Here is a 25,732-nt window from a genome sequence, read left to right as displayed (position 1 = left end):
TCGAAGTCCTTCCCCTGGTGATAATGACAGATTTCTAAACACCAATGATGTAAAATGATATGAGGGTAATGGTGGGAAAAGACATTGAAGTAGATGATCTACCATGATAGTATTGAATGGTGGAGGCAGGCAGGCTTGGCAAGCTAAAAGGCTAGTCCCTGCTCCGATGTGCCTATGTTCCTATATTTTGTAACTTGTTCCTGCAAATGATGGTGAATGTAATTTTGTTATGAATAGAGGAAAGTTTGAAGAAATGTAATTTTATGCTGTATACTTTGACTTGCCTTAACCATCTATCTTCTGCAGTAACTTGCCTTCAGGCTCCGCATCCTTAAACGCTTCTGCTAACTCCAACTAGACCCCATCACCAAGAACATTTTCCCAACCCCACTCTCTCTGCCTTCCGCAAGAACTTGGTTTTCTCTATATCGGGGAGACCGAATGTAAATACAGGGAATGGTTCACCGAGAATCTCAGCTGGGCCTGCAGGGGCTGACTGGACCTCCCAGTCACCACCCATTTTAATTCCCCTTCCCATTCCCTTTCTGACATGACCATCCTTGGACTCCTCTGTTGCCACAATGAACCAAACCACAAATTGGAAGAGCAACACCTCATCTTCCACCTAGGCAGTCTACAGCCCGTAGGACTTCACATTGAGTTCTCCAATTTCAAATAACTCTTCCCATCCACCAACCTCCTTCCCAGCTCCACCCCCTCTCATCTACTTCTCCCTGTCACCAAATGGATTCATTCCTCCCACTGACCGGCCAGGTCATACCCTCTATCTGTTTTCACTTATCCCTACTTCACCACTCTACCCCTACCACCCCTTTATCTGCAGCTCCCCGTACACCCACGCCCAGTCCTGAATAAGGGATTTACCAGAAACGTCAACTTCTACACCCGTGATGTTGCTTGGCCTGCTGTGTTCTTCCAGCCTCCTTCCTGTCTACTTTCAATTAATAAAGCAGTAGACGTTAAAACATGTGACATGAAACAAAGGGATTTTCTTATAAGGAAAACTTGAGCAAGTTGGGCCTCGGATTATTGCAGTTTAGAAGTGAGGTAATCTCATTGAAGTAGGGAAGAATCTGAGAAGTATTCACAATATTGATACTGGGAGGAGAATCTAGAAGTAAGAAACATAGTTCAAAACTCTCATTGGGGTCTCCCAATAACATAGAAATCAGAAGGACTTTATTTTCTTCAAGGTCATATTTCTTTTTTGCAGAGCAATGGAGCTGGACCATAGTTTTTTTTCATTCAGGAATGTGGGCTTCACTGGCTGAATCAGCATTTATTGCCCATGACTCAGTGTCCTTGAGAAGGTGGGTGTGAGCTCCTCTCTTGAGGTATTGAAATCCATTTCATGTAGGCATTAGGGAAGGAGTTTGTGGATTTTGATCCAGTAACTCTAAAGAAACAACAATACATTTCCTAGTCAGGATGGTGAGTAGCTTGGAGGGGAATTTGCAGATGGTGCCATTCATATGTATCTGTTGCCTTTGACCTTCTCAACAGAAGTGGTCATGTGTTTGGGAGGTGCTGAGTAAGGAACCTTGGTAAATTTCTACAGTGCATTTTGTAGATAGTAAACATTGCTGCTACTATGCTGTCGGTGGTGGAGGGAATGAGTATTTGTGGATGCTGTGCCAATAAAGTGAGTTGCTTTGTCCTGGTTAGTCAAGTTTCTTGGGTGTTTTTAGAACTGCATTCATCCAATCAAGTGATGAGTATTCCATCAACTTCCTGACTTAACCCTTGTAGATGGTGGGTGGCTTTGGGGAGACAGGAGGTACTTGCTGCAGAATTCCTAGCCTCTGACCTGCTCTTGGAGTTGCTGTATTTATATAGATAATCCGGAACAGTATCTGGTCAATTGTAACACCCAGGATGTTGATAGGGGAATTCATTGTTGGTACTACCATTGAATCTCAAGGGCCTATAGTTTAATTCAATCTTTTTGGAGATGGTCATTTTCTGGCACTTGTATGACGTGACTGTTATAGATTGAAAACTGTTTCAGAAATCCTTTTGATGTACAAGGGAGTTACAAGTTATGAGTTACAGTCAGTAAAGTGGACTCAAGACCACAATTAGATCAACTGCAATCTTATAGAGTAGAGGAACTGTGTCAAAGGGGTGGATCGTTAATCCTAGCTTTTTCCTTATAATTGTTATATGATTTTATGATCTGGCTCTACTGTTGTACTCATGCCTTAATGACACTAAAATGATGTTCAGTAATGTGTCTTTCACTTTGTATAATTCCAAAAGATCTTTCCAAAGCTTGCATTTCTCACAGATAATCTCCAGACGTTTTCTTTGTACTTCCCAAATTTAGTGTTTCTAAAGCAAAAAAAAATGTAATCTGCATAACCAGTCATCAATAAGTACATTTGGATAGTGTTTAAGAAACTTTGACCAGTAATCTGAATAGCCAAACTGCTGAATGTTTAAATGGACAATGTGATTCAGAAATATATATTGCCTCCAATCGCAATAACACTTGCTTTTCTTTATGTATTCACTTGTGGGATATGAGTGTGACTGGCTGGACAGTATTTATTGCCTGTCCCTAGTTGCTCTTGAGAAGGTGGAGGTGGGCTGCCTTCTTGAACCTGAAGTTCACCTGCTGTGGATTGGCACATAATCCCTGTGCATATCCACGCCAAATCCATGCCACATCATATCCTCCTTTCTTATACCCAGCCCCCATGTGCCTCACACCCCCTGAAGTATTCTGTGCCCCTCGACGGGAACAAGGCTGTCTTGTTGCAATGACATGGGGCACTGGTGAGGCCACTCCTGAATATGGTATGTTAATTTGATCTCCTTACCTGAGGGAAAGCAGTGAAGGTTTAGCCAACTGATTCCTGGAAAGGAGAAAATAAGGACTGCAGAAGCTGGAGTTCAGAGTTGAGAGTGTGTGCTGGAACAGCACAGCAGGTCAGGCAGCATCCGAGGAGCAGGAGGATCGACTTTTCAGGAAAATTTCCTGATGAAGGGCTTATGCCCGAAACATTGACTCTCCTGCTCCTCGGATGCTGCCAGGCCTGCTGTGCTGTTCCAGCACCACACTCTCGACCCTGACCCTGTATGAGGAGGGATCGCATCAGTAAGGATTGTGTTCAATGAAGATTAAAAGAATAAGGGGGAAGTCTTATAGAGTAAAATTCCATTAGGCCTAGACAGGTTAGATACAGGAAATATGTTCCTGATGGTGAGGGAGTCCAAAATCAAGGACCATAGTTTAAGAACAATAAGTAAACCTTTTAGGACTGAGATGAGGAGAAATTTCTGTACCCAGAGAATGGTGAGCATGTGGGATTTACTACCATGGAAAGTGGTTGAGACCAAAACACTATTGTTTTGAAGAAGGAGAGCGATATAGTTTTTGAGGATAACTGATCATGGAATATGTGGGTGGTTGGGATTAGAGTATTGAACTCAATGATCAGCCATGATCATCATAAATAGTGGAGCAGGCTCCAGCGGTTGAACGTCCTAGTCCTGCTCCTATCTTCTCAGTTTTTAGGTTTACCCAATCCTATGTCCCAGCATACCTCTTCTGTCAGTCGATGGCTCTGATGCCATCACCTCAGTCCTTTATAGCTCCTATGCTAAGTTCATGCCAATTCATGCCAACACTTATCCACATTCATCACCTTTTACCCAATTCTCCAAACCAACCTACCTAGTATTCACCACGGGCAAGCATGCTGACATGAAATCATGTTTCTAATGAAATATCATTATTTTAACAAAAACACTTGGCGAGAAAAAAATACATTGAAAATCTTTCAGCTAATCTCTTATGAAAACAAACATTTAAATTGTTCTACAGGTCTGGCCGGTCTTTTCCAGCTCTTTGACAGTTTTGACAATTCCAATGGATTTATACACTTATTAGATATGTTTGTGTCTACTTTTCATGATCCCAAGAGGTACATGATCCCATACCAAGTCCACCTAACCATCTCCCGCACCACCACTCCAGTGGCACCCTCAACAATATTCCCTCTAATCTTTCTTCCTCCTGCACTGTTCTCTGAAATCTGTGTGAGGTGATGGCTTATGGAATTGGAGGTCATGCAATATCATGATAATCAGTGTGCACAGAGCTTCCCAGTCATGATCACACAGCTTAGAGAGAAATTTACCCCTAATGTATCTCACAACTATACAAACAAGGGTATCTCATCTCTCTAAAGGGCTGTCCAAAATAAATTCATTGAATCAGACCCTCTGTAACTTGGTCTACTCAATGCTCATGTTCCAGACAGAAATGTTATCAAGTTCTGATTTAAGTTGAGCCAGCTAGCTGACCATTTAAATGGAACTTATGATCCTTGGAGATTTTCTGCACCTTTACAATAATGGAGGGGATGTGTTTCATGGTGAAAATCTAAGTGCGGTTTTCATCAGCATTTTGTAAGAGACAGGCAAATTTGGACCTATGGAAGCTGGTTGGAAGAAAACCTTAGATTTTGAGCATTCCTCGAAAGGTTGGTTTTCTTATATGCATCAAAAAAGAGGCCAGCTGGAGCTCAGTTTCTGAGTGGATGCACCAGAAGTTTGCATTTGCATGAGGTGTCTCAGCAACTGAGGTTGGAGAGTCTTTGATTTTTAATTGAGGGCAGTGTAGGTTGAATAGTTTTCCATCTACTCTGTAAATTATCTCTGTGCCTGTGGGCAATTTGCTGTATGAAACTGGGCACTGCAGATGCAGGAGATCAGAATCAAGATTAGAGTGGTGCTGGGAAAGCACAGTAGGTCAGGCAGCATCTGAGGAGCAGGAGAATCGACGTTTCAGCCATATGCTCCTCTTGAGGCAATTTGCTGGAGGTGATTTACAGCACTGAACTGAGGAAGTTGGAAGAGATAGGGTCTATGGTGATTTCAGTGTTGAGGATTACTGCTTGAATATCATGGTGGAATAGACAGGTAAAAAAGGTCCAGATTTCTGCATTTTCTTCTCCATTTAAATTCTATTCAGGTTTTTATTCTTGCAAAGTGGATAAGGTGAATCTTTCCTTCATTATGCTAAATCCATATCTGCTATATTTTTGACAACTCACACAACCTATCTACATTCCATTCTTACTACCTTTTGATAACCTATTTATTTACCTATCTTTGTACCATTTGAAAATGTAGCCACTACACCTTTAATCCCCTCATCCAACTTATTGAGAGAGCTTGTAAGTGGTTGAGGTCACAGCACTGACCCCAGTAAACTTCCACTGGTACAGCTTGCCAGCACAATAAACACCGATAATATCCTAACTCTCTGCTTCCTGTTGGTTTCCCAGGCTGTTCTCCATGGTAATACATTCTCCAGCATGATAAGCATTTATTTGAATCATGAATTTTGATATGATATCCTAACCAAATGCCTTTTGGAAATCTAAGGGTGCTATGTCAATACATTTCTCTTTATCCATCTTGTTGCTTCCTCAGAGGATTATAATAACTTAGTTAATAAAAATTTGTGCAATGTTTCCTAAAGCACAAATCTTTGATATTTATCCCATGTGTATTTTGAATAATACCCAATCTTGAAGACTAATTGACATTTGAACATTCAAAATGTAGCATATGATATATAAATAAGCAAAAGCATACAGATTAATAATTTTGGTCTAACGTTACTTCATTAAAAAAGTCCCCATGGAACCATTTACTAATATTAATTGGATATAAAAAACATACACTGCACACCTTACTAAAATGATTGGGAGTGATTTCAATCTAACTCATTTAACTGTAACCAGCTCTATTCAGCCATTTGTAATTCCAGACAATTCTCTTGAATGGGTCGTGAGGATACCCACAACATTTACTTTGGGCAGAAAGTTAAACATTTTGATTTAAATAAGACTCAAACATTACAATCAGCAGTGGCTCAGCCTCCAACAGGTAGGTGAGTAAACAACTCATCAGCATAGTTTCAAGTTGGAAACCCATTGACATCTGTTAACCAGACATCTAACACACTGTGCGGACCAATAGTTGGGAATGCGGGAGATGAAGATTGTACTAGAATTAAGACCAGAGTGGGCCCACTGCGGGCTAGGATTTTTTTTGTAAGCTTAGAAGGAAAACTCTTACTCCTGATAGACACATCAATGTAAAGGTTAGGACATGCCCTGGGCCATTTTCTGTGCAGCCTTCGACATCTCCTTTAAGAATTTTATTCTATCATAACTGTGGTTTAGGGAGTTAACCAGTCAATACAATTAGGCCATGGTGCATGCTCTGTCCATTTCTACTTTGAGTGTGCTATCACAGGAGTCTAACTTCATTTTATTCACTGTGGTGTGGCCATCACTGGCTAAATCAGCATTTATTGCCCAGCCCTGGTTACCCTTGAGAAATGCTGGTGAGCTGCTTTCTTGAACTGCTGCAGTCCACAATGCCATTAGGAAGGGCCTAGGTCAATGCCAAGTGGTCCATTCAATTTGATTCCTTTCTGAGACTCTCTCGTGATTAATACAACTAGTAGCTTGCTAGATTATTTGAGAGAGCAGTTGAGAGTCAACTATGTTGTTGTGGGTCTGGAGTCACATGTAGGTCAGACAAGGTAAGGATGGCAGTTTCCTTCTCTAATTTGTATTCGTAAACCAAATGTTTTAATAATCATCATTCGACTCTTAATTCCCAATTTTTATTCAATTTATATTCCATCATATGGGATATTCAAATCAGGCTCCCAGATGATGGAATATCACTCGGCCATCATCTCCCCAATTCTAATTTAACTAGAAATCTCCTGAGGTTCAGTTTTGATTCAGAAATGCTGTGGGAAAACTTGGAGAGGGCAGACACAGAGCAGGACTGAAACAGGATAAAAATGCAGCATTTAAAGTTTAGAGCTGCCACAATCCCGTTTCTCCCGGGCGAACTCAGTTAAACAGACTAAATGCACATCAGACAGGAAATGAAAAATTAATGGGGGAGCCATATGGCATGTCTAAACCCATGGTTTTTTTTTGGAGATTTTAAAGCGAGAGAGGGTGAAGAAGTTATATAGCTAAGCCCAATGACCTGTTATACCCATTATTTCATCCTGTGGTTTTAATTAGAATTGGAGCAGTGACAGCTCTGTGCTGCTGAAGCCCTTGTTTCATGATGTGAAGATCTGGTCATTGCACAAAGTAAAATACATAAGAAAAGAGTTCAAAATAAAGAAAAAAAACAAATTAAATATTCTAATAAGGCAGTAAATTGTTCTGTAAAGTCTCAAAGGATATGAAGTACAAAGTATAGAAGTAAGATAGTAGCATACTCATCCTCAGCCTTTTGTATAAGTCTCATGAATTATTGCTACTCTTGACCTTACCATCTGCTTAGTTAAGTTTTATTGCATTATTTTTCCATGTAAGGGTGTAAAGGAGGATACAAATGTAACTAAGCACTAATATATGGTGGTAATTAAGGAAGGGGCAGCGCAGTCTATTTTAGTGCTCTCTTTCCATTAATGTACCCAAACCTGCTCCTGCCAAACATTACCTTCATCTGCCCTTCATTTAGACAACGCATGTCTTTAACATGCCAAGCTTATTGCTTATGTATGGTGAAGTGAAAGGAATAACTTCTTATGATAACTAGCTTGCTGTCTGAACTCAGTGAGTGTAAAGTCAAGTTTAATTATAATGTAGAGTGCAAAGTCTTGACCCCCATCTCCCACTTCAGTTTAAGGTAAACGACTAGTGGGGAATAACACAATGCACATGTTGTGACAGGAAGCAGCTGTCTCAGTTGTAGCTGCTTGCCCTATCTGAGCTTTACAAGGAGTTGTAAAACACCTTGTCAGAAAGTTCAATAACCAACTGTCGCTGAAAAGATGCCAGTTCAGAAGGTGCCTGCTGGATTGAACCGGAATATAGGAAATCTAAAAACATGTTGTAATCAGGCTTTTCGGCTCACTGAATTGATCAAAATTTCTCTGTCAATTTAGATTATGGTGAGAGGATACTCACTCAAATACCCTTAAAAGATATGTGAGCCAATGAATGCATTCTGTGGGTAACAACTAAAGATTATGAAGTTATCCTATTACCAAGTCATTTTGTCAAACATGCAACTCAATAATATGTTTAACAAGTTACTGAATGTCACAAAACTATTAACCTGATATTTTTCACAACATACCTGTAATTTGTGTGCAGCTGCTTTTCAAGTATTGCTTATTATTATTGGTTTAGGGCTTGTTTTGATCATGTTCACGAAACATAAAAACACCCATGGTTTTCACAGACACATCACAGTTATTCCACAGACAACACAAAGACAGTTTTGCCCTGATTTTGTAACTGGATACAGAGTTGAAAATGAGCTCTGAGATCCAAAGAACAGGTGTCCCAATACTTCAGGAACATAAATGTTTAGTTGAAAACTAAGAATTTTTAAAAAATACTTTCCCAGAATAGTCTTTAATTACCTTTTTTAGACAATGGAGATAATCAGTTAGCCTGAGGCTAATGCCTCAGCCTTGCCTTCCAGCCTTGCATCATTTTAAAATTCAAAATTGAAGCACGTTTTCCCCAATGGAAAAAATGTTTTTTTGTTCCCAGGTGCAATTTCAATGTTCTGGCACCTGATTCTCCGCTCATGCACATCAGCAAAGTTAATTAGTCTAACTAAATCAATTTTACTTTTCTCTTTTTCTGGAGCTGTACATATTCTCTGTGTGATTCATTTGCTGAACATTTGGTTACAGTAAAGATTTGGACTTGACCTTTACACTTCATGTGGTCAACCAGCTTTCTCTATAGATTCCCACATGACCCCTGGTTGCTACGTAAAAGTAACAGAGGATTCCTGTGGAATAGAAAAGTCAGGGATTTAAAACACCAAAAATATATTGTAGGGAGACAATATGGAACCATTTCTATGTTTCAATATGGCCAGATATTCAGCCTACAATCCCGATAAATATGGCATCTCACTGAGAGCACAGGATTGGGAATTAAGTAAGATCAGTTTTGATTTATGAACCCTAAAGCTATTTTGATACTCAGAAGTATGAAATGAAATATAACTATTAATCTGTTGAATGTTGAAGGGGAATAGATTATGCAAGGAGAGCTGGCATGTGGAAACTCTCCATATTTTACACCATCCATGCATATATATATACCCATATTTCACGTTCACTTCATCATTTCCTACAGAAACTCAACAGGGGCATAAAGTACCCACTGCACCATGATGTCAAACCATAAATACACCATATAAGACCTTCTGCAGATTTTCAGTTCCATCAGCTAGTTTGTTGGTTTAGTCAACAGTAAACATGTTGCATCAAGTCGTAGACCAATAGTACATTTAGATGTGCAGGTAAATGGATTTGCAGCACTTTCCTTATCGTCAGGCTACAGATCTTTCTTCTGACTAATGATCATCATGCTGGTATTTTATAGTAATGGGTGAATATTTGTTCAGGTCAGTTCATTCAAGTATTGCATAATAATTTGTTATATAATTAGTTACAAAAAGCTTGTACTGTTTTTTGAGCTGATCCATAAGTCGCTCAATAATCTAAAATATAAAGATTGCCTTATGTAGACCCATTGACTTATTAATTTTTTTGTTTCATAATTAATTGTTAATAATCTTTATTTTATTTATTAACATTTGCTTTCAATTTTTTGAAGTTTTTGTGAAAGTTGAGTTAAAGATACAAAGTCATGTGGTTCTTACTTGTGCTCGGTATATTGGCAGGTTAGCTACTGCTGACTGCTTTAAATACAATGTTTTGAATTGTTTTGTTTGTGTTTATTTGAATATATACAGGACTATTCAAGTCAAATGGTACAAATACTGAATGGATTTAATATAGCAAGTCAAAATGATCAAAAAAGGAGCTTCAATCCAAACATGAAATAAACAAACAAGCAATAACAATATTGTTGATTGAATAAAAAAAAGTCACAGTTGATAAAATCCAACATTGTGTGCCTAAGGTTAGTTTCAATGCAAGAAAACCAGCATATGCATAATTGCAACAATACTTGTACAATTACTTTATTTTCATATTTGCCATATCTGTAATCATTCCAAGATAAATGATTTTTGGCTTTAACTGAATGACATAAACTCCAAAATGCTAAATACAGAACCAAATAATGTTTCCAAAATCACATTTTGTTTTGGAGTAACATACTTCCATACATAACTACTATAATTTTCATAATAACACTAAGCCTTCAGATTGTCATGCTTTTTACTTTATTTAAATTTTAACTCATTCATGGGACGTGGAGGTTACTGGCGAGATCTGCTGCCCTTGTTCATTCAGGAAATGGAAGGCCTGAATAGGGAAGGTGCTGTTGAGAAGGCTTTGTTGAATCGCAGCAGTGTATCTTGTAAACAGCACTCACAATGATCACTGTGCACTGATGGTAGAAAGAGAATGTATAATTGGTGGATAGTGCATTGCCTTGTCCTGTATGGTGTGAAGCTTCTTCATAGAATCTTATAGTATGGAAGCAGGTCACTCAACCCATCAAATTCATGCTGACCCTCTGAACAGTATCCCACCCAGAACCAAACCCCTACCCTTTTCCCTGTAACCCTGCATTCCCCATGGTTAGTCCACCTAGCTCACACATCCCTGGACACTATGGGAAACTTGGCATGGCCAATTCACCTAACTTACACATCTTTGGACTGTGGGGGGAACCGGAGCACCTGAAGGAATCCCAAGCAGACACAGTACGAATGTGCAAACTCCATACAGTCAGTCACCCAAGGGTGGAATCAAACCCAGGTTCCTGGCACTGTTGTGATGATGCTATTGTTCTTGGGTTTCTTTTCAGAGAGGTTGTAAAAGACACAGACTCTGAAAAGTCTAAATTGAAGGGTTTTAGGGCCAAACTGATTACAGCTAACAGATACTGTCTCAGGCAAAAGGCTTTTAAGTTTTGAAAAAAAAATCTTGTGCAATGAAAGAGGAGTTGCCAGTTCTCCCAGCTCAGCATTTCTCTGTTTTTTAGCAGTGTGTTGAAAAATCTGCTGCACTCAAAGAGACAGGTCCATGCTGATCTCTTTCTGACTTCTCTCCAGAAAGACCCTGTGTTTGATTTTACTTTCTGTCCTAAGGAGTGTTTATGGGGATTGTTGCAAGTATTGGGAACAGCACCATTAAGTTGGGTTAATCTGTTGGCTTTTCAGTATTCTGTTCTTTTTTTTCTGTTTCATTCAGTAATCTTGTAAATAAACACTGTTTGTTGATCAGCTGCATCTCTCCTGGAATATCCACTGTACACCTACTTAAAACAGCTAGCAAAGTTAGGGTCTGGGCTACTTTCTTGAAATGTTTTGAGGGGTCTGGTCCATAACACTAAGGTAGCATTGTTAACCAATGAGCCACCATACTGCCCCTTAAATTACATTGGAGCTACATTCATCCAAGCAAGTGGGATATATTCTATTGTGTCCTGAATTGTGTCTTGAAGATTGTGGACAAGCATTGGAGAGACAGGAGGTCTCACTGTAGAAATCTCAGCCTCTTCACTTATACACAACATATTTTTATGGCTGATCCAGTGGTAAACCCCAGCATGTTGCTACTGGAGATTCAGTGATAGTATTACCATTGATGGAGATGGCTAGGTAATCTCTGGTTGGAAATGTTATGGCCTACTTGTTGCCAGGTAGAAATATCTGCTCTGCAGCAAATTCTGCAGGACAGGTCTACACTACTGTTGCTGGAATGTTGTCAGGTCCCCTATACTGTGCAGTATGCAGGGCTTTCAGCCATTTCTTGATATCATATGGAATTAATCAAATTGGCTGAAAAATGACATCTTTGATTCTCGAGACACCCAGAGCAGACTAAAATGAATCATTCACTCAGCACTTCTGACTGAAAAATGAAAAATGTTGTAACTCTTCAGCCTTATAGCTTGAATTAGCATGCTGGGCTCCCCCAGTGTTGTTGATGGAGATATTTGCAGAACTTTATTCTTTACTGGTCTATAACTGTTCATAACTGGATGTGAGAGAACTTTGGTTTAGATCTGATCCATTGCTCATGTGATTGCTTATCTCTGTCTATTGCATGCTGCTGCTTCTGTCTAACACATCTGATGAAGCTTCAGCAGGTTGACACCACATTTTAAGTATATCTTGAACTTCTCCTGGTATATCTTCTTGCACTCTTCATTGAACCAGCATTCATCCCCTGACTTGACGGTAATGGTAGAGTGGCCATGAGGAATGGTGGTGAACAAGTAAACAATGAATAGGAGACATAAGCTCCACAAATATCCCTGTCATCAACATTGGGCAAACCCAGTACATCAGTGAGGGTTTATGCCAATCATGAGGTTATAGTTTACAGTCGAAAACAATGCTGCAGCTGCTGCTTCTAATGCCCAGTAGCACCTCTTGGATGCCCAGCTTTGAGCTTCTAGATCTGAAATCCACCCCATTAAGCACAGTGATTGTGCCACACAATACAAATAAATGCATCCTCGATTTGAAGATCGAACTTCATCACAAACACTGTGCAGTAGTCACGGGCTCTTTGATACTGTGATAGACAGATAAGTCTACAAGTGGAAACTTTGTGAAGGCAAAGTCAGGGGCAGGTTTTGTAATTCTTCCTGTTATGCTGCAGACCAAGGTGGAAATTTGCAAAACATATGCTTGAGAGCAAATAGTCTGAACAAAAACTTCAAAGTGAGGACTTCATGCCACGTGACTTCATGTGGATTTCACCAACTTTAATCCGGCTGTAGAAACCTCTAAGCATTTCTACTAATTCAGTAGGAATCAACCAACAATCAACCTGAAAGCAGCTAAATTAATCCAAGGGATGGTATTACCATTAGACTATTAATCCAGGTATCCAGCCAGTTATGGAGATCCAGGTTCAGATCATAGTAGATGAGGGAGTTTAAATTAATAAAAATCTGGAATGAAGAATCTAACAATGACCATGAAACCAATGAGAAAACCCATCTGGTTCACTATTGTCCTTTAGGGAGGAAAACTGCTATCCTTACCTGGTCTGGCCTACATGTGACTCCAGACCCACAGCAATGTAAGTTGATTCTTAACAACCCTCTGGGCAATTAGAAATGGACAATAACTATGGATCCAGCCCATATCTTGTGAATGAATAAAAATGAAAATTCCTTGAGACCAGACTTGGATGTGGATGGCAGGGTGGGGTAGGGGATCTGGCATGAATACAATCAGGATATGGTCCCTATTCCCTCTCCCTCCAAAGCTCTTTTACAAAGTAAAGCTTTACTGCCATTTCTGACCTCTTGCTTCAGAAGTTAAGAATCTAAGAATCCCTGAAGCATGGAAGAAGGTCACCCAACCCATCAGGTCCACACCAATTCTCCGAAGAACATCCCACCCAAACCTCCCCTCACCCCAACCTATCCCTGTACCCTGCATCTCCTATGGCTAATCCACCTAGTCTGCACATTTCTAGGCACTATGGACAATTTAGCACGGCCAATCCACCTCACCTGACGTCTTTGGACTGTGGGAGTAAATCAGAGGACCCAGAGAAAACCCACATAGACACAAGGAGAAATTATGCATCTGCAGACATTTTCTCTGGATTTGCTATTCTGAAGATTAAACCACATCTTATGGTTGATATTACCTAGTCTCTTTTGTGAACTCCTAACAGCCGCAATGATGCAGTCTCTCGGTCCTTTCCAGTCCGGACATGTCCATTGCATAATTACTCCTCATATTACAAGCTCGCCATCTCTGCAAGCATGTTGCTTTCTTGCATGTAAATTTGGGATTGAAAATGTTTGAAATAATACTAAAATATTATTTGTAACAGAAACTGCTGCAATGCAGCTACAGCAACTTTCTATTCACATGGGAAGAATTTTTGCAGTGTGTGTTACAGTTCTTTCTTGAAGTTTTGACTTTTTTTAAAGAGTTACACCTTTTGTTTTAGTTAGTGCAATTTTACTGACCGGAATATATTGAGTTACTTTAAATATTCCTTTTGAGTTGATTTGATTTATTACCATCATGTGTAACAAGACACAGTGAAAAGTGTTGTATTATATGCTTTACAATGAATCATACTGTACAAATGTATCAGGGTAACAGAACAGAGGGCAGAATACTGTGTTACAGCTGCTGAGAAGATGCAGAGAGAATTCAGCTTCAGTGTTAACAAGGTCCATTGTTCTTGAATCTTGTACATGTTTACGAACTTTTATATCTTCTACCTGGCAGGAGAGGGTGGAATTTATTGCCGATTGTAAGTATTTGTCAACTGAACCTCATCAAAAATGATGGCAAACCTCCCTTTCAAAATACACACATGGTCAAACTAGATGGCTTTAATTATGATAATTAATGGAAAATGCTTTTGTTTGAAAAAAAAACTGCAACTGTCATGCATGTAAAACAAACTGAAATTAACAGTGCTCAAATAATAAGTTAGAACAAGTAAGTTCCTATGGTAAAGCACATAGCATGCACTCGGTACTCGTCTCTGTGGAATATGCGCCTTAAGGAGAGCAAAGATAATTTGAAAGACCGTTAGCTAAAATTGTTATTACCCACTCAATGTCTTTTCTCATGAATTCAACTGAAGTTTACTCCTGCTTGCAGTTGATTGGAATTCCTGGAAACCATGAATACACGAATAAAGAAAATCACATTGTCAGTGTATAATTTAGTTTATGTGCTATCTGCATCTAATTTATCAGCAGACAAGCAAATCAGCAGGTTAAGTACTGCAAATGGTTCACTGAATATTTATCGAAACCACAGCAAATCAATCTATCAGGTAACCAATGAACATGTCGACTTGTGGAACCTGAGGATGAATCTTTTTTTAGTTTCAGTTTGTCTTTAATGAAAATCTGTTTTAAATGATTGTTTTATGATGCAAGTTACATAGTGCCGTTATCTGAATATGTCCCCCAATTCATTATCAGAAATCCGAAACGTGGGGTGTTTCTATTCTTCCTAGCACAAAGCAAATTCTTTAAAAATTAAACATTGAAATTCAACCAAATTTGCAAGTAGTGTAATCCGCAGACAACCACCTCAGCATGGGAGAGCAGAGCAGGAGACTGTCACCCATTCTGGTTTGCGCCAGGGTGGGAATGGGGCCTCAAATTACATCCATCTCTTGGTGTCCGTAAATACTGAAGTGGTCAGATGTGTTGTTCTAGAACGCAGATTTGGGTTTTTGTAAAATTGTCATTGTCTATTATGCCAAGGAATAAACAGGGGTCATTTTTACCGATTTATCAAATCATTTACATCTAACAAAAACAGGATAGTAGCAGAAAAAAAAGCACATGGGACACATGATGTTTTGGTTTTCAGGCAGCCCTCGATGTTGGTGCCCAGAGTTTCTCAGCGGAACCATGATAAAGATATGCCAATCTCATCATTTGCTTTTAATTGGCACCCCTTAAACCATTCTCACATTGCTAGCTCCTGGTCTGTATCCACAAGATGGTACACGTTCAGCCAGCACCTCAGTTATTCCCTGGTAAAATGCTGAAAGGCTTTGGGAGATATATAGTTTGAATTGCGTACTTTTGCTTTGCTGCTCTACTGATAAATAGCAATGTGAAATCTCAATAAGCAACTGGTCTTCCACTTTTTTCTTAATAGAATCCTTCTGGCATGACCAATCGTAGCAGCCGAGGTCACTGCAGCCTGAACTGCCTTGCCTCAGGCTCCTTTCAGGTTGTCACAGTGAATATCAGTAACTCCAGTCAATCTGCAGTACATGTTTGTATTAAGCAGGTGACAGATCATGTTTCTTAAAGCTTTCTTAAAGCTTTTTTTGCTATAAATTCTGTGTCTTGCAATTGTGCCCTCCACAACCACCTGATGAAGGAGCGGCGTTCCGAAAGCTAGTGCTTCCAATTAAACCTGTTGGACTATAACCTGGCGTTGTGTGATTTTTAACTTTGTACAGCCCAGTCCAACACCGGCATCTCCAAATCATTCTTATAGCGAGCACTTCTCTCCCAATCCACAACCCGAAGAAGCAAGCTTGAGCTCTTGGTTTTGTACAGATTGCAGAGTTCCCCACAAACAGGCCCCAATGTCTCCAGGTATATTACACTTTCAGGTCTCATTATACAGCCCACTGCCTTCTTGAGGAGAAATTGAGGACTGCAGATGCTAGAGATCAGAATCAAAAGTGTGATGCTGGAAAAGCACAGCAGGTCAGGCAGCATCCAAGGAACAGGAGAATCGACGTTTCGAGCATAAACCTGATTCTTGATGATAACCTTTGCCTGAAACGTCGATTGTCCCGCTCCTCAGATGCTGCCTTGATCTGCTGTGCTTTTCCAGCACCACACTCTCGACTGCCTTCCTGCAGCAGTGTCAAGGGGATGGAAGGAGTCTAGGGTAGGTGTGGTTGAGGGTATGTGTGATACTTTGGATGAGTGTCAGTCTAATAGTTATCCAGAAGTTTGATTTTTAAAAAGTCTAACATTTCCTGGGTACTAATGTAGTTAACTGTAGCTGCACATTCTGAATTCCCAGATTCAAGTGGATACTGCGGGAGGGATCCAAGCAAAGGAGAATTGCCCAGCAATATTTTTAATTACCAGGGCAATCCCAAGGAGTCTGTATAACTGGGGATTCCACAGGGTCCCGCTGTGTAACACTAACAGCCTGGCCATTAGAAAGTAGGAGCCCATTAACTACAATATTCGTAGCAAAATGGAGTGAGTGCTTCTTTTCTGATTGCCATCGATGGTCATTTGATCGCTTGGATAACGTCACTACTCATGCTGTTGTGCTTAGCAGAAAAAAAAGGTGAAGACTGATATCTTCCTCCCTTGCGTGGTTCAGACTTGGCACTATCATTTTGTTCATATTCATCTCGCCGACTCAGTCAAAGAAATTTAGATTGCGCAGATGACCTTGTGATAGCCATCTAAGCGAGAACTTTTCCCCTAGCAGAACATATGCTTTCAGAAGACTTTCGGTCTAATATAAACCATGGCAGCTTTGTCCAAATCTTTAGAAAACACTTGTCTCTGCATTGCATTTGAACTCCCAACAAGTAAAGCACTCCTTGTGTGCTCCCTACTACACAACTGAACACGCAATTTTCCAAATTACCTTGGAGTGGTTCTGGATTGTAGTTTATCAAACCGTCAACATCTGAAGAAAACTCAAGCCAAGATAAAGACCAGACTCAATTTAATCAAGTTAATCCACAATTTAGCTGGGACCAGCTGGGCAGCAGATGTTCACACCCTGCGGACAGCAGTCACCTAGGTCCTTGTTTACTTAGTAGCACAGCAGTGTGAGCAGGAAGTGTACATACCAATCTTGAGGCCATGCAACTGAATCACAGGAGGGCTGCAATAGCCTGCCTCCCTGTCCTTGCCTTACCCATATCTTGTCACTATGATTCAGATGAAAAGCAACAATAATCCAACAATAAACAAGTCAACTCAGATCTGCCTGTTTATGGAACAGCCCAAAATCTCATAATCTCAGTACTCTATAGCACAACCTCAAAAGGCAACAGGAAGTGCAGGGATCCCCTGTGGCCGTTCCCCTCAATAATAAGTATGCTGTTTTGGATCCTGTTGGGGGGGAGGGTGGAGCTGAGCGATGTACCAGGGGAAAGCTACAGTGGTCAGGTCTGCCTGTTAATGAAACAGCCCAAAATCTCATATCCTTAGTACGCTATAGTATAACCTTAAATAACGAAGGCTATGGGCAATAAACATTTAACTCCTTTATTGCTACTAGTTAATAATTAGTTAATTATGCACTAAATATGCCTTACCACATTGGCTTAAAATTTGATCAAAATGCTTGCTTATCAGATTCAACATAACCTTCTGTTGCACACTGTAATGTTGTAATTGATGGTTGCCTGTATACAACACAGAAAAATACAGCAAAGGAACAAGCCCTTCGGCCCATCATGCGTCCCCACTGACTTCATCTGCAGGAAGTGCTCCCAACTCCAGCTCCTCGGAAACTGCATTAGGCAACTGGAGCTGGAGCTGGATATACTTCGGATCGTTCAGGAGGTGGATGGGGTAATAGAGAGGAGTTACAGGGAGGCACTCTCATCTCAGGTACAAGAAAAAGATAGATGTATTACGGTCGGGGGCAAAAAGGGAACAGGCAATGCAGGGATCCCCTGTGGCCATTTCCCTCAAAAAGCATATCGTTTTGGACACTGTTTGGGAGGTGGGGGGGTGGGGGGGATGACCTACCAGGGGAAAGCTTTAGTGGCCAGCTCTCTGGCACTGAGTCTGGCTCTGTGGATCAAAAGGGAAGGTGGGTGATTAGAAAACAGCCAGTGGTAGGAGACTCAATACTGTAGTTAGAGGAAAGGACAGCAGATTCTGTGGTCTCGAAGGGCACTCCCAGAAGGTATGTTGCCTCCCTGGTGCCAGGGTCCGGGATATCTGTGATTGAGTCTACAAGATTCTGAAGGGGGACAGTGAGCAGCCAGAAGCCGTGGTGCACACTGGCACCAATAACATAGTAGGAAAAGGGAGGAGGATCTAAAAAGTGATCTCAGGGAGTTATTTTGGAAGCTAAAATGCAGGATAAACCAAGTAGTAATCTCAGGATTACTACCAGTGCCACGTGCTAGTAAGGGGAGGAACAGGGAGTGAGTGAAGCTAAGCACAGGGCTGGTGCAGGAGGGCATTGGGGTTGATCATTGATCATTGGGGTACCTTCTGGGGAAGGTGAGACCTGTACATGATGGACGGGTTGCACTTAAACTGGACCCATATTCTGAGCGGGAGATTTGCTGGAGCACTTTGGGAGGGTTTAAACTAGTTTGGCAAGGGGGTGAAAACCAGAGCTAAAGATCAAAGGAGGGGGTGGTTGTTGAACAGACAGAAAGAGAATGCAGAAAGTCTATCAGGAAGGATACATAGTTGATAGGGCAAAGGGATGGGCTAAAGTGTGTCTGTTTCAATACAAAAAGTGTCGGGAATAAGAGTAATGAACTTAGAGCATGGATCAGTACTTGGAACTAAGATGTTGTGGCCATAATGGAGACATGGATTCCACAGGGGCAGGAATGGTTGCTGGATGTTCCAGAGTTTAGATATTTTAAAAAGAACAGGGAGGGGGGTAAAAGAAGAGGGGGAGTAACATCATTAATTAGAGAGTGCATCACAGGTGCATGAAATGGAGGTTGTTGAGGAGGGTTTGTCTACTGAGTCAGTATGGGTGGTGGTCATTAACAGGAAAGGAGCAGTCACTTTATTGGGTGTTTTCTGTAGACCTTCCATTAGCAGCAGAGAGATGGAAGCACAAATTGGACAGCAGATCTTGGAAAGGTGCAGAAGTAACAGGCTTGTTGATGTGAATGACTTCAACTTCCCCAATATTAATTGGAATCTCCTTAGTAGCAGATGGTCTGGATGGAGCTGATTTTGTCAGGTGTTGAAGGATTCCTGACTCAATATGCGGTAAGGCCAACAAGGGAGGAGGCCATATTGGATTTAGTGCTAGGCATCAAGTCAGGCCAGGTATCAGATCTCTCAGTGGGAGAGCATTTCGGTGGCAGTGACCACAGCTGTGTCACCTTTACCATGGCTATAGAAAGGGATAGGAACAGACAGTATGGGAAAGTACTTAATTGGGGGAGTGGAAATTACACTGCTATTAGAAAGGTGATGTGCAGTATAAATTGGGAACATTTGTTCTATGGGAAATGTACAACAGAAATGTGGAGGCTGTTTAAGGAGCACTTGTGTGAGTGTTGGACAACTTTGTCCCACTGAGACAGGCAAGGAATGGTAAGGTGAAGGAGCCTTGGATGACAAGAGAAGAGGAGTTTCTCATCAAGAGGAAGAAGGATCTTACTTAAGGTTGAGGAAGCAAAGATCTGGCCCAGCTTTAGAGGATTCCAGGGTAGCCAGGAAAGAATTGAAAAATGGACTGAGGAGAGCTAGGAGAGGGCACAAAGAAATCTTGGCAGGAAGGATGAGGGACAACCCGAAGGCTTTCTACACTTACGTGAGGAATAAGAGAATGATCAGACAGAGGGTGGGCTGATCTGAGATAGTGGAGGGAACTTGAGTCTGGAGACTGAAGAGATAGGGAAGGCCCTAAATTAGTTTTTTGCTTCAGCGTTCACTAGAGAGAGGGACCTTGTTGATAGTGAGAACACTGCGGACCAGGTTAATAGGCTTGAACAGATTGATATTAAGGACATGGATGTGCTGGAAATTCTGGGAAACATCAAGATAGATAAGACCCCAGGGCCGGAGCAGATATATCCAAGGTTCTCTGGGAAGCGAGGAATGAGATTGCGGTGCCTCTGGCGATAATCTTTGCATCCTCACTCTCTAAGGGAATAGTACCGGCTGATTGGAAGGAGGCGAATGTTGTTCCTCTGTTCAAGAAGGGAATAGGGAAATCTCTGGGAATAACAGACCAGTCAGTCTTACATCTGTGGTAAGCAAGGTACTGGAAAGGATTCTGAGAGATAGGATTTGTAACTATCAACTTGAGACAAGTTGACAAAGGTTGAGCAGTGGATGTGGTGCATACGGATTTCAGGAAGGCATTCGATAAGGTTCCCCACCGTAGGCTCATTCAGAAAGTTAGGAGGTATGGGATACAGGGAAATTTGGCTGGCTGGATACAGAATTGGCTGACTGAAAGAAGACAGCGAGTGGTAGTGATGGAAAGTATTCTTTCTGGAGGTCAGTGACCATTGGTGTCCCACAGGGATCTATTCTTGGTCTCTGCACTTTGTAGATTTTATAAATGACTTGGATGAAGAAGTGGAAGGATGGATGAGTAAGTTTGCTGATGACACAAAGGTCGAGGTGTTGTAGATAGTGTTGAGGGGTGCTGCAGGCTACAACAAGACAAGGATGTAGAGCTGGGCTGAGAAGTGGCAGATAGAGTTCAACCTGGATAAATGCAAAGTGTTTCATTGTGGAAGGTCAAATTTGAATTTGATATGAATGCATTCAATGCAGGGTTAAAGACAGGATTCTTGGCAGTGTGGAGGAACAGCAGGTCCATGTACATAGATCCCTCAAAGTTGCTCCCCAAGTTGATAGGATTGTTAAGAAGGTGTATGGTGTTTTAGCTTTTGTTAACAGTGGGACTGAGTTGAAGAGCCATGAGGTTGCTGCTCTATAAAACCCTGGTTAAACCACACATGGAATATTGTCTCCAGTTCTGATCACCACATTATTGGAAAGATGTACATGATTTAGAGAGGGTGCAAAGTGGATTTACCAGGATGCTGCCTGGATTGGAGGGCATGTCTTATAAAGAGAGGTTGAGTGAGCTAGGGCTTTTCACACTGAGAGAAGATGGAAGAGAGGTGGCTTGATTATGATGTGCAAGGTAATGAGAGGCATGGATAGAGTAGACAGTCAGAGACAGTTCCCCAAGCAGAAATGACTGTCATGAGGGGTCATAATTTTATGGTGATTGGAGAAAGGTATCGGGGAGATGTCAGAGGTAGGTTCTTTATGCAGAAAAAAGAACAAAGAACAAAGAAAATTTACAGCTCAGGAACAGGCCCTTCGGCCCTCCAAGCGTGAGCCAATCCAAATCTACTGTCTAAACCTTTCACCCAATTCCAAAGCATCTGTATCCCTCTGCTCTCCACTTACTCATGAATCTGTCCAGAGGCATCTTAAATGAATCTACCATGCCTGCCTCTACTTCCTTTGCTGGCAACGTGTTCCAGGCACCTACCACCTTCTGTGTAAAGTCAATGGTAGAGTCAGGGACATTAGGGGCATTTAAGTGACTGCTGGACAAGTACATGGATGGTAGTAAATTGAGGGGTGTGTAGATTAGGCTGATCTTAGATTAAGATAAATGCTGGACACAACAGTGTGGGCTGAAGGGCCTATGTCTGTGCTGACCATTCTATCCTAACCCCATCTGTTTGCACATTGTCCATATCCCACTATTTTCTGCTTGTTCAGATGTCTGTGTAAATGCTTCTTAAACATTGTGATCATATCATTCAACTTGATGTGAAACTTTGCTGAACAAAATTTATTAAAAATTTATTAAAAAGTGAAACCTTACTAAGGGTATTGATAAATTATGTCTAAAAGTGTTGATGTTCGTGACAGTAATAATCAATACAAACTTAAAAATACATCATATTGTATTACATCCATATGCTGCATGATCTTTGTTTTGCCGCACAGCTCTGACATTAGAACATCAAATTTAACATTGAGTTCTGCTTGATTGGGCAGTCTCAGTTGCTGCAATTGCATTAATTCTACTAAGGTGGATGGAAATTCTCGTTAAAGTGTAAGAAGCTAGAGTGACATTGTCCTGATGCACAGAGAATCAATGTTGGCTCTTTTATATTCAGCTGATATTGTCAGTGGTTTATGGGATTGGAGCACTTTCCTCTGGAAGTAAAAAACGCATCTCTCTTCTAATACTGTAATTCCAGAGTCTGGCCTGGATCCTTCCTGCTGGGGTAAGTTGATCAAAGATCATAACTGAGTACATTTTACTTGACTATTATACCACTGATAACTTCAAATTCAATCAACACTAATAAATTTTGTTCCTTTTTATTCTCAACAACACTTGAGCAACACTCACCAAACAATTACCATGGAAGTATGTTGTCACCTATGAAGATCATCCCTGCCTTAACCAAGCAAATCTTAATCTGTCCCCAAATATTTCTTCTTACAGTGTAAAAATTATAGCCGTGGAAATAATTGGCCACCAATCTTAAAATTTCTGTCATTATCACATCTTGGGTTCATGGATAAACCATTAATACATAAAGACGATCAAAAGAAAATATTTTGGGTTTATAAGCATAACATGATTAATGAATGGGTTTTATCCTCTGAAGCCATTTTGAGATTAGACTCTCCAAGACGTATGGATATCAATCCAGACATAATGGAACCACAGACATTTGTTTGTAAATGCTAAATACAGTTTGTTCACAGGAGTTCAATGGTCAAGATGGTCTCATAATTCTGTACAAACACATACCATTGTGTCTTTTGCTTGCTTCAGCTATCTCTTGGTTCACATATTCATGAAGTCACTCTATATCTGTGTCACTATTTGAACAGTTTCACTTCAGTTCCCTGTTAGATTTTTTAAAAACGTGATCAGTTAAAATGATTATTCATGATTTTCCATTTATGAACTACTTTGCATAATAGTTGCTTGACTTTTGATGATGACTCTTATTATGGATTGGCTACTGCTGATGTTACCAAACATTTGTACAGATGAGTCTCATTTGCAGAGAACTGACAGGCTGCTCATGTCGGCAAGATTTGGAGGTGCTGGTGTTGGACTGGGGCGTACAAAGTTAAAAATTACACAACACCAGGTTATAATCCAACAGGTTTATTTGGAAGCTGTAGCTTTTGGAGCGCCGCTCCTTCATCAGGTGGTTGTGGAGTATAAGATCGTAATGTAACATGTTGGCAATGCACAGATCGGCAGTGGGAAGGGGACATGACCATCGGAAATTTAACTACTTCACCATGGTTTCCAAGTGGCAGAGTGTCTTTGACGAGATGAGGCAGGAATGATGAGGGTAGGGTACAGTAGAAAGTTAAGCATTAGTCTGGATGTCTTCAATGGAGTCATAGTAAGAGGTGTCATTCTCACCCAGCCTCTCCAAACCTGAATTTCTGGCTTTTCTGAATTTCCAATGGTGATCTCTTTAACTTTTTAATCCACGTATTTCCAGCAGAAGCCCTGCTTCATCTGTTATGAGGCAAATTGTTGACTAGAAGACCATGCAACCTAGGATCTGAAGTAGGCCATTCAGCCCATCTCATCTGCTTCATTATTCAGTGAGATCTCATTGGTTTCTCATTGCAACTTTAATCCCAACATCATTCTGATTCTGAAGAAAAATTGGGTAGTAGGTTGACAGCAAAATATCTCAAAGCAGTCGCATTTTTAAGACAGAGGTAAATAGATTCTTGTTTTGCAAGTGAATCAAATGTTATCAGATGTGGGTGAGAGTGTAACATTCAAAAGGATTGACCATGATCTTATTGAATAGTGAAACAATCTTGAGGGGCTGGGTGGTCTACTTCTGCTCCATTTTCTATGTGTATAGATCCCTCAGTCTTTTTCCTCCCTTCATACTCAATGATGAGGCTTTAATAACTGTTAAAATGCAACTCAGATCAAATGTAACAAAATATTTGTTCATTATTGATTCATTGTTGCAGGCCAACCACTGCGATTGTGACACCCTCTTCTACACCATTCCCTTTTACTATACTATGACAGTGAGACAGAGATGTTCATATTATATTGTGAGGAACTTAACTGTGACTGTAAGAAATTGAGTTTACTGTGGAACAGTAATATTACTCAACCTTCATTTCCCTAGCACTCTGAATTGCTATACTTTCCTCAATGGTGCATGTGCAGTTTCAGAAATGACATTTTTTACAGCGTCTATTTAAATAATTTTTCTATTTGCAATTGGTGTCAATTAGTCTATATTCTCTGAAATACTCTTGCTGTGGTCTTGAAAGTAATAATATTATTTTGTTTTGTTTCAGGTATACTGAAAATTACATCCGTGGAAGTTGGCGTTGTGGCTATTAAAGCAATTAACAGCAATTATTATTTGGCAATGAACAAGAGAGGAAAGATCTATGGCTCAGTAAGTACTCTTTAAAAGCATTTCAATTATAGTATCGTTAAAAAGAGATTATAATGATTAATGGCTTAATTATCTGCAGATTATAATGTGGTCAGCAATTGAATTAGTTACTAATAGGCCAAAGCTAAAGTCACAGAACATATCAACTGTCAGATTACTGCTGCGTTGCTTAAGTTGATTAGATTAGATTTAACTGAACTAATTATTCAGGAATTACTGCATTAACTTTATTCCTCTTATGAATTCTGTGGTACTTTTCTTCTCGTCCAATTCATCTCCTCAGCTATTCTTAAGATACCTTCTTACATCAGGGTACAAATCCACACATACTGTATGGCCCCACCTGGTAAATCATACTCGTTTCAAGACACATTTTTCCTATAAGGCTTTTCAACAGAGAGAGTGTTAATTTTTTTTTAGATTCCATTCCCTACAGTGTGGAAACAAGTCCACACCAACCCTCTGAAGAGTAACTCACCCAGACCCACTCCATTACCCTATATTTACCCCTGAGTAACGCAGCTAGCATTATGGGCCATTTAGCATGGCCAATTCACCTAAGCTGCACATCTTTGGATTGTCGGAGGAACCCAGAACACCCAGACGAAACCCACGGGGAGACAGTCACCCAAGGTGGGACTCAAACCTTGGTCTCTAGCGCTATGCGATAACAGTGCTACCATGCTGACCCAAAGTTCATATGCTTTCATTCAATTCCACAATGAAGTACACAAACCCCAGCTGATTCACCCTTCCATCTCGTCTAAAGGGACTAAGGCCAATTATGGCACTTGAAATGCCATAATTCAGTATAGAACAACGATCATAGGGGTCTTTTGTGGCACAGTGGAAGTATCCCAGCCTCTCAGCCAGAAGTTCCAGGTTCAATTTCTATGTGCTCCGGAGATGTGTCATACCAAGTCTGAACAGGTTGATTAAAAATAATTAAAACAAGGATCACAGATATGCTACTACCCAAAGTTGACCTTAAACTATTGTGTGTGGTAGATATATTCAAAATATCTTTTGCTCTGTTTGCACTGTTTGCTCAAAAGAAACTTCAATTAAATTCCCAAGTGCACACAAACTAAA

The 25,732-nt window shown here is 40.5% G+C and overlaps 1 protein-coding gene across 2 annotated transcripts in view; it reads left to right on the top strand.

Annotated features, from left to right (window-relative positions):
* Positions 1–25,732, top strand: part of LOC132818787 (fibroblast growth factor 10-like) — a 121,042-nt gene that overhangs the window by 91,190 nt on the left and 4,120 nt on the right. For both annotated transcript variants that reach the window (XM_060829874.1, XM_060829881.1), the window contains one exon: positions 24,537–24,640. In XM_060829874.1, coding sequence (XP_060685857.1) covers positions 24,537–24,640 — 104 coding nt within the window. The remainder of the gene's footprint in view (positions 1–24,536; positions 24,641–25,732) is intronic.

Source organism: Hemiscyllium ocellatum, chromosome 1 (genome assembly GCF_020745735.1).
Source record: "Hemiscyllium ocellatum isolate sHemOce1 chromosome 1, sHemOce1.pat.X.cur, whole genome shotgun sequence".
Classification (NCBI taxonomy): domain Eukaryota; kingdom Metazoa; phylum Chordata; class Chondrichthyes; order Orectolobiformes; family Hemiscylliidae; genus Hemiscyllium; species Hemiscyllium ocellatum.
Note: the sequence above shows the minus strand (reverse complement) of the source record. Positions and strands in the feature narration are given on the sequence as shown.